We start from the raw sequence: 10,401 nt of genomic DNA on the forward strand, positions 1-10,401 counted from the left end.
GCTCAGTGGTTGAGCATCAACCGATGAACCAGGGTGTCACAGTCTGATTCCCAATCAGGGCATATGTCTGGGTTGTGAGCTCAATCCCCAGTAAGGGATGTGCAGGAGGCAGCTGATCAACAATTCTCTCTCATCATTGAAGTTTCTATCTGTTTCCCTCTCTGAAATCAATAAAATTACGAATTATAAGAAAAGGTCAAACAAAAAAGAAACAATGGAAACAGTGTCATCAAGAATGAAGGACAATCTAAATAGGATCAGAAAACAGAACTCAGACAGAAGACGAATGCAAAAATGGCTATTTTTGCTTTATTTATGTTTATTGTGGGGAAGTAGGGAATTATAGCAAAAAAAGAAAAAAAGAACCTCAACCAGGGAAAAACCCCACCTACTAATAGGCTTCTGCCTTGCTTTCTTAGATTCACAAACATTTTACAAACTCTTACTCATTTTTAACATAGAACAGTTGTCTCTGAGACCTTTATTCCAGAATAGGGACCAAAGTCAACTACGTTATGACAAACCAAATAAAAAGAAATCACCCAGTTAATTTATTCCTAAAGTCGCTTAAAAACATTCAGTACTGTTTTGAGAATATTAGATCATACATTGAGATAGTAACACCATGAGATAAAAACACTGCAGTCATAATCTTTTGAAATTAAATCTTTAAGTCATGTTTCTATGTATCACAACTGGAAATGAAAATATAGTTACAGAAAATATAGTTACAGAAAATGTAGGTTTTGTTTTTTATTTTTGCCAGGAACAGGACTTACTGATTATTAAGTACATAAAATAGTGGATTAATTTGACTAAAAAATTAGCTTACAGTTTTAGATTTGGTGAATTTATCTTCACATTTGATTGCTTCTTCTGGAGAAACTCTTCTTTTTGACAAATCAATGTAACCTGCATTAAAAAAAAAAAAGAAAATAATTATCTCTGTCCAGATGCCAGCATACCACAACCAGCTGTTTGGTTGGTATACCTATACTTACTCCCCACTAAAATCCTGATAAATTTTGTTTTCAGAAATGCATTTAGATTATCATATAATTGTATATTCTCTATTACCTCAATGGAAGGAATAATTTTCAATTGCCAAATTAAAGCTAGTCAAAAGATTCTCCATTTTTCTGTATTCTCTCCCCTACAACCTGGCATTAGTAATTTGATCAGAGAAATCTAAAGTCCACCATAGTGGAGGGGTTCTGAAATTTCAGGTTGTATAAGATTATAGCTTGCAAGGCCTCAGCTTGTTATACTGGATGAGGTTTGCCCAGGAAATAGATCTACAGCTACACCAGCAAATATGCTAAGAGAAGAACCCTGTTCTAGATGGGGCCGGTGGATGAGAGATACTGACATAGACAGTGGAAAGAAGAGCTGGATATTTCATCCCCATTAGGAAAACTTAAGTTCCATGTTTTGGGCTGTCACAAGCATCCTATATAATAAAGAGGTAATATACAAATTGACCTTCATGCCCTCACACAAGATGCTGCCCCCATGTGGTCAAAGATGGCCAGCAGGGGAGGGTACTTGTTAATCAGCTTAACAATAACCCACAACCTTCGGACCAACTAGGGGGGGGGGGAAGGTACTTGTAGGCGACCAGACCAGCAGGGGAGGGCAGTTAGGGGTGACCATGGCAGGGGAGGGCAGTCAGGGGTGACCAGGCCTGCAAGGGAAGGCAACTGAGGGCGATCAGGCCAGCAGGGGAGCAGTTAGGTGTCAATCAGGCTGGCAGGGAAGTGGTTAGGGGTGATCAGGCTGGCAGGCAGGCAAGAGGTTAGGAGCCAGCGGCCCCGGATTGTGATAGGGATGTCCGACTGCTGTGTGGACATCCCCCAGGGGTCTCAGATTGGAGAGGGAGCAGGCTGGGCTGAGGGACACACCCTCTCCCAGTACACAAATTTTGTGCACCAGGCCCCTAGTCAAAGAGTGTAAAGCAGGAACTAAGGCCACTACCTCCTCCAATTGAGGAGCTTGCATTTGGACATCACTTGTGGGACTCTCAGTGACAACAGATTCCCATGCCCAATTGGAAGGGCTTAAGGGCTGAGGTGGAATGGAACTAGAGAAATCTGAACATACAAGAAAAAAAAAAAAAAGAGTAAGGACTGGTTGATGTGGGCACATTTTTGCTGGAAGAATCTGGTTTGGTTGCTTTAGGTAGCAATAGTTTCTTTGCTGCTGCTTCATTTTGACTCACCAGTTCCTCAACCATGTCTTTATTGCTGGCTCCAGTAGGTTGAGTTTCAAAGAGAATTCCTTCTGAAGATTTTTATCTAGAAACATGGTGTAGGAAAAGAGCCTCCAACTGTTTATTCTGTGTGTGCATGGAAGAGGTACATTTTTGGTGTTTCTTCCATATCACAGGAGCACCTGGATTCTGTGGTACTAAGTTCATGCTGGAAACACCCATGTGAATAAAGGGTCTGGCTGGGGATTCTCTGAGGTCACTCTGTAAACCAGGGGTGCTGACCTCTGGGATGACAAGCTGTGATCACTTGTCTGTTGTAGCTTATCAGTACTGTAATCACGAATGTGAACAAAAGAGTGGGTGTGGGGAGACCCTGAGGCTCCCCTGTTCATCTGAGCGCCAGAGGTCTGCATGGTGCTCTGACATTGATGGCCTGGCTGACTGGGTAAGAAGAAAAGCCCTTCCCAGGACTAGCCAATTCTTAGAGATAGCGAAGGCTCACCTGGAGCCGCCTTTCACATGCCAACTAACTAATCTCGAGCCCATTATCCCTAACCATTTCCTCATCAAAGTCTTACACACCAAGCCAATATTCCCTCTGCCTTAAATCAACCCAAAGCCAGAACTATTCAAACTAGCCAATTCTAAACTGTTTACCCTGACCTGCCTATGGAATCTTAATAAAGGCTCTGGCTTTCCCCTTGCTCCTTCTGCCTCCTGAACAAATCTGGTGCTTCCCCATGTGGCTCTGCATAGCACACGCATGTCCCCATCTCCTGGGAAACTTAATAAAAATTTTTTTTCCATGGCATTGGCCTCTCTATATCAACAGTCACCTCCATAAATTAAAATCCTACTGGTTCAAATAGAGATGAGCAGTTAAATGTATTCTAAAAAAATTAGGGGGGGAAAAAAAGATCATTAAAATTTACCTACATATTTCTTACTTTAGGCATCACATCTCTTTGGTCTGAATTAACTCCTTTACTATTTCTTATAATGCAGGTATATTTGGTAATAAATTCTCTTAATTTCTATTTACCTGACAAGGTCTCATTTTGATTTTCACTGTTAAATTATTTTCTTTAGATATAGAATTCTGGCTTGACAGTTTTTTTTTCTTTTACTACTTTAAAGATGTCATTCAATGCCCTGACCTCCATTACTTCCAATAAGGACGCCACAGTAATTTATATTACTGCTCCTTTGTAAATAATGTGCCATTTCCCTTGGCTACTTTCAAGATTTTCAATTTATCTGTTTTACAACAGTCCGATCTGCTTAGATACAATTTTATTAGTATTTCTTTGAGGTTTGTTCAACCTCTCCAATTTATAAGTTTATATTTTTCTAGCAAATACTGGAAACATTTGGCCATGATTTCTAAAAATATATTTTCTGTCTTTTCTCTCTTCCTTTGAAATGGAACATTTGATATCTGACCTTTCCCTTCCTCTGTTCTTCAGTCTGGTTCTTTTTAAATGAACTATCTTCAAGTTTTACTATCTTCAAGAGCCTTCTGCCATCTTTAATCTGTTAGCCCACCCAGTTAATTTTTTAAATATTACACTTTTGATTTGTAGAGTTTAGTTTTTTGTGTAAGAGTTTCTAATTTCTATAGAGATTGCATTTTCTTAATTACAAGCATATTATCCTAATGTCCTTGAGTAGTTATAATATCTGCTTTAAAATCCTTATCTGCTAATTCCAACATAAGGATCATTTTTAGGTCAGTCTCCAGTGATTGCCCTTTCTCTTCTATATGGGTCATATTTTCCTGTTTGGCATTTTGGACTGTATCCTGAACATTGTGAATAATGTGACAGATTTTGAATTTCTTTATGTTACCCTTAAGGATACTGATTTTGTTTTAGCAGGCAGTTAATTTGTTTGTATTCAGAACTATAAGCTGTCTCCACAGGTGTAAAGCAATTGAAATCTGTTTAAAGTTTGCCCTATTGGATTGCTTGCAGTCCACCCTGTAGTTCAGAGGTCAGCCAGGATTTAAGCAGAATTTATATACAAATTTAGGGGTTCTCCCTGTATCTCTCCTTTCTCTGATCTCTATAACTATTTTCCATCCACTGTGGTTGTCCAGACTGTTACTTCTGGTTCTCAAGCCACTAAGACTGTAGGTTTCCACTAGAACGTTAACTATGCTATTGAAGCTGTGATATGCATTCAGACAAAAAGCTGCAAAACTCTACAGTGCAATTCCCCTCTTCCTGCAATTCCAGCCTGCTTTTGCTACCATTGTCTTTAGGTAGTTGTTTTTGTTTTTAATATTTATTCAGGCTTTACAGCTGTTCTTTTTACAGGTTTGTCCAATAGGAACTAATCTTGTAATATCCTTAATGGATCCCCTTCATAGGACCATCTGCATGTTGCCTTTTTTAATCTTACCTTGGTCATCTTTCCACATCATGTGTCATGATTTATTTCTCCATGATTTTTATTATTTCCTGTTTTTAATGAATACTGTACAAGCAATGCAGCTATGGAAATTATTTTTATAGGTCTACTAATATGATAATAAAATATATTTCTGATAGCAGGTGGAAATTTGATTCTGATTGCAGGAAGAAATATAACATACCATTTTAGGTAATGCTGGGGCAGTGCTATGAAGACTTGTTAAAGTTTAAGGAATATAATAGCCCCCTGTTATTCACAGGGAATATATTTGAAGACCCCCAGTGGATGCCTAAAATTGCAGATATCAAACCCTATATATACTATTTCCCCCTATACATATATAGCATCTCATTTAAAGGATGCATATAATGGTTTTTCTTTGGCATATCCAAAGAAAGTTATACATATTTGGGGCCCATTATTAAATAAAATAATGGTTACTTCAATATAAGCACTGCAATACTTTGACAGTCAATCTGATAACTGAGATGGCTACTAAGTAATTATGGGCAGGTAGTGTACACAGTGTGGATACGCTGGACAAAGAGGTGATTCATAGCCTGGGCAGGAAGGCTAGAGATTTCACCGAGCTCTTTAGAATGGTGTGCAATTTAAAACATATAAATTGTTTATGTGCGATGGTCCAAAAATGTTAAATAGAAAATTCCTCTGGGAATAAAATTCAAGTTATTTTGACTCATAAAAATGAGCCTTGGGATGTACTAATTAAACCACAACTTAAGGGATCTTGCTTAGATGGTTAACTGGAATCCTTCTCTAACAACTTTGTATGTAAAATAATCTGTAAAAGGAGGTATTTTATTTTTTTACTGCAGTAGGCAATTTACAAAAAATGTATTTTCTAATAAACCATTTTAAATCTGAAAGTTATACAGAGTGGGGCAAATGTAGGGGTAATTGTCTGTATGGAAAGTAATACAATAGTTAAAACAAGTATAAATTCTGTCACAACCATAAACCTACTTTTATCCCACCCTGTATTTTAGATATTCTTTTCACTTACCTTTTTCTTTGTCCACTCTAATGACAACCACACATTCATTCCTGCCAATTCGGATGAGTTTGTTTATAGAACGAATACGCCTTCTGGACAACTCACTAAGAAGAATCATGCCTTCAATGTTGTTATACTCCAGCAGGCTGACGTAAGCCCCCATTTCAGCAATGGACCTTACATTCACCATCACTACATCTTCCACTTCAGGAAATTTGTGTTGATAAAATCTACAACTCAGACCCGGCATTCTGCAATTTAAACAAAACAATCAAGTAAGTGCTCAGTTAAGGTCAAAATAAGAAATGTGAGTCAATTTTCCACATGTTGCCACTGGAAGTTGTTAGTCTTCTCACCTCTTTAAACTTCTTAAATGGCACCAGAAAACAGATGCTGTCTAAGAACCATGCTTTAATTTTTATGCTGTTCCACATTTTTGTAAGGCTTGGGTGATTCTCTGCCATTAGTTTCAGAGGAATCATAAAAATTAATGACCACCTATAAAGTACTTCTGAGATCTAAGGATAAAGATACCTCAAGAGTTAAATACTATTTTACTATCACCACTTCAAGAAAAACAAATGATGGGAAGCATCAATAAACCTACCAGCAAAATTCTAAACTTATTCTTTCTCTAAATCAGCCAAGACTGTACCCATTTCTTAAAAAGGGAAGTAGTTTCTTAAACCCTAACCATATGTGAAATTATATACCCTATAATTTATCATAGATGAAATCACAATATCACATGTCAGAAAAAAAAATAGGTTTATTAATCACAAAATATATTAAATTTAACTAACATGTACCCTCTTGTCCAAATTTTCCCCTCTTAACACAATTAATTTAATTCACAATTATCATAATTTCTAGTTTCTAATTGTTTCATCACTCCACTCTCTTTTGAATAAGTATACCCAATCTTGAGAATAGCTTTATAGACCTTCATTACTATGGAATTCAAGTTTCTCTTAAACTCCAAACATTAAATCTATTTAAAACTATTTTCTTTGATCCACCCAACCTATTTTCAGCACCATTCCTTTTATGACCCACAAACCTGAAATCTCACCATGAGTAGAAATATATTTTTAAACAGAAGCTCTCAAACTAACCAATTGATGATTTTCATATTTTTCTGCTAACCTTAACCAGTTTACTCTTGTGAAAGCTCACAAGACAGGCAATAATAGGACCTAAATGTTTATGAAAAATTTATTAACATTGTTTTTCTTCCTAAAATATTTTATTTATTTCAGAGAGGGCGAGTGAGAGAAAAATCAATGATGTGAGAGAATCATTGATTGGCTGCCTCCTGTATGCCTCCCACTGGGGATGGAGCTCACAACCTCAGTATGTGCCCTTGACTGGAATCGAACTCAGGACCCTTCCGTCCCCAGCCCAATAGTCTATCCACTGAGTCAAACTGGCTAGGGCTGTTTTTCTTATTAATTGGGAAATAAGGCTTCCATTATTTGATCTTAAAGACAGGGTATTCACACCCAGCTCAGAGGCCACCAAGAGTTCTGCTGCAGTTCAACTGCACCCACATGTACCTTCCCATTGATCATTGATTTACATACATCTTCCCACTACCTACATAGTCCTATATGATCTGGCTGCTGCCTATCTCCCTGAGGTACCACTTTCTCTTCATTTTACAGATGAAGAAACTGAAGCACAGATTAAGCAGCTTGTTCTGACATATACTACTACTAAGTGACAGTGTCAGAATTTGAACCTATGAGGTTTGGATCCACAGTCTGTGCTTATTCTTCATCAGGCAATATTTTCTCTCAACATTATTGATAAATGTACAACAATCAGAAACACTTTAAACAAAGAGTAACATTAATATGCATTTTCAGTGCTGAAGCATATACTACAGATTAGTGAAAACTTTTAGTACTAACCTATCCTATTTAACAACAAAAAAATGAAGTAGTACATTTATAATAGTGATAGAGATGTATTTTCTTGTAGCTTAACAAAATAGGAATTTAGCAAATAAAGGGAAGCAGACATTCAATGGCTAGAATTACCCACAAAGAAAACAGCTGAGTTGGCCATTTTATTTTTAACCAGGGCTTTTTGTTTTTTGCATAGGGTAGTGGGGATGACAACCAGACTGTTGTCAAAATTTGAGAGCTAAGAAAGTTTTAAACTGGGGATCAAAATAAAATGATGTCATGGAGATTTGTGAAATAGTTTTTAAGAACTTTAACATGTGCTGACCACATTTACTTATCAAGTTTCTTCAAGTAATAAAGTTGGTAATTTTGGGGAAGCAAGGCTTTTGATGGTTAAAGAACAAAGTCAATAGTGTAAAAGAATCCTGAAGAGAGAGATAAATTCTACAGCTTTAGGAAGGTCACGTCTCTGCAATATATAGTGCAAATAAAGGAATACTGCTAATGATATGTCATTCACGGTTTCAAAACAAAACAAAACAAAACAAAACAAAACAAAACAAAACAAAAAAACAGCCAGAATTCTCAAGCCTGGAAACAGCAAAATGTCCAGTGTCCTGGGGCGGGGGTGTCACTGCGTACTCCTGAGGGACCCCACCTCAAGGCGTCCTTTAAGTGTTCTGAAGAGGCTGTATGGTCACTTGGCCCACTTTCCTTCATGAGATTCCAGTTAAGTACAAACAGAATGTATTTCACAGAGAACCTGCATATTGGCTGGCAGATTTCGAACATATCTCCTTATTTATGCTAATGACACCAACTTTTAAAAGATCAGTCAGGAAAACAGAAGCCACAAGTTAGGTACCTATCAACCCTTTAATTTTCAAAGCCCTTTGACTTATGTTATTTGGCCCTCAAGTCAGGCAAGTAGCACAGTGCACTTTGGGAACAGCTGTAGATGTGGGAGTCAGGCCTCCAGTACAACTATAAGATAGTAAAGGCAAAGAACACACTATTTCCATTTTGTGCTATCTAGTAGGTACGATGTACAAGCATAAGCTAAAACCAAGTCTTATGACATTCAATAGTGTCTTTAACCCACAGAACCTCAATATGTCACAGTATTAGAATACCGTATGTGTTCTTTGTTAAAGAACATCCATCTCTCGGAATATATTAACAGCTTATTTCGAATATTCTACATTGCCAGTAATTTTGCCTGGTCAAACGGCAGGGAGGACTTCTTTCTTAAACTATGGATACGAGAAGCCCACACTCCTTTCCGAGGTGACATGTCTTACGAGTTAGAAGCAACTCTTGTGTAATTTTAATTAGAGTGCTCCAGGAAAGAAAGCTTCTAAATGACCTCAGTGTGGTGGAAAAAGAAGCACCAATATCTACACACATGGCTGTGCACCTCTGAGATCATCTGGCATCAGATGAACTGGCAGGACAGCTGCGTAGAAGCAATTCCCAAACTCTTCAAACACACGGAGTCACAATTTCCCCCCCTAAATAACTTCCATCAGGAAAAAACTTAAGACTTCTCTGCTACACCTTCCCCCCCAGGAAACAATGCTTCTCGTTTAATGAAAATTAAAGTACCTTATGTTTGGGGAATAATAAAAATGGGACCTCTCGGGCGGAATACGTATCTAACCCTAACACGCCCTTATTTTACATTCTCCTTTTTATTGAACTGTAAGACCACAGCGTGTAATTTCATAATCCTGTTCCCATCGGTGCTGAAATACGGTACACCGACAGGAAGCTCGTTTTAGTTTCGAGGAGTGTGATTCATTCCACAGCGATGTTCACATCGGGCTTTCAGGCAGCATATGAGCTGCAATTGTTAAACACACACACACACACACACACACACACAACGATCAAATGAATAAACTACGCATGGACCTTTTAGAACCCAGCTCTTGTCAGTACTGTGACCCATCCCACCGGTCCCCTGAGGTGTGTCCAGTCCGGTTTCCACCGGGAGATGGTGTTTCCTGGGACCGAAAAGAGGAAAACAAAAAAAAGGTCGGACTTCTCAAGCCCGGAAAGAGCGAAGTGCTCGGACGTTCTGCGGCGGGGGTGTCCCTGCATCCTCCCGGGGCGCCCCACCTCAAGGCACCCTCACGTTAGGGACACCGAACCCACTCTCCTTCACGAGATCCCTGCGCTCCCACCGAGGCGCCTCGGGAACGCGGAGAGACCGAGCGGAGCCGGAGGCGGCGCCCGGACAGGAGGTGCTAGCCCGGGCCTACCCTCCCCTCCCAAGACCACCCAGGTCCTGGCTACAACCAGAGCGAGATCTTGGGGGAACCGATCTAGGGCGCTCTAGTCACCTGAGGTACACGTGTGACTCCTACAGTGGGGTCCGGGGCCGCGCTCCTGAATTGTGGAGATCAGACTCGCTCCGCCACCGCCGCCGCCGCCGATCCTCTCCAGCGTGCGCCTCGCTCAGTCCCACCGCGCATGCGGCACCGCCTCGCAGCGCGCAAGCGCCGACAGAACGGAGTCCCCTCTTCCCCACTGACCATAGAGTCCAGGTCCTCCGAGAACAGGGAAGAACGGAGATCACAGGAGGGCCTTTCTCACAGTTTTCTTTAATTTTTTTTGATAAGTGGCCTTCAAGGCGCAGGGAAGAGGTAGGACTCCGATTCCTTGTCCCTGATGAATCAATCCTTTCTTAAGGCTTCCGGTCAGTCAGGAGGTGGCGCTGTGACCACAGATGATAAGCGGAAAAGGCGGAAGGGTGTACTCTTCTCTCCGGTTCTTTCGCTTCAAGCTTGGAGAGCTCAGCACAGCCGCCGGGGACTGGAGCGGGAGGGGCTGCGAAGCGGGCCGGAAGT

General features: G+C 39.9%; 1 protein-coding gene across 1 annotated transcript in view; it reads right to left on the bottom strand.

Annotated features, from left to right (window-relative positions):
* Positions 1–10,357, bottom strand: part of EIF2S1 (eukaryotic translation initiation factor 2 subunit alpha) — a 19,770-nt gene extending 9,413 nt beyond the window's left edge. The window contains exons 1-3 of the mRNA XM_036433875.2: positions 9,895–10,357; positions 5,649–5,890; positions 833–912 (exon numbers count right to left, since the gene is read on the bottom strand). Of these exons, the coding sequence (XP_036289768.1) occupies positions 833–912; positions 5,649–5,889 (321 nt within the window). The 5' untranslated portion in view covers position 5,890; positions 9,895–10,357. The remainder of the gene's footprint in view (positions 1–832; positions 913–5,648; positions 5,891–9,894) is intronic.
* Positions 10,358–10,401: the final 44 nt, after the last annotated feature.

This window comes from Pipistrellus kuhlii, unplaced genomic scaffold (assembly GCF_014108245.1).
Source record: "Pipistrellus kuhlii isolate mPipKuh1 unplaced genomic scaffold, mPipKuh1.p scaffold_m20_p_1, whole genome shotgun sequence".
Classification (NCBI taxonomy): domain Eukaryota; kingdom Metazoa; phylum Chordata; class Mammalia; order Chiroptera; family Vespertilionidae; genus Pipistrellus; species Pipistrellus kuhlii.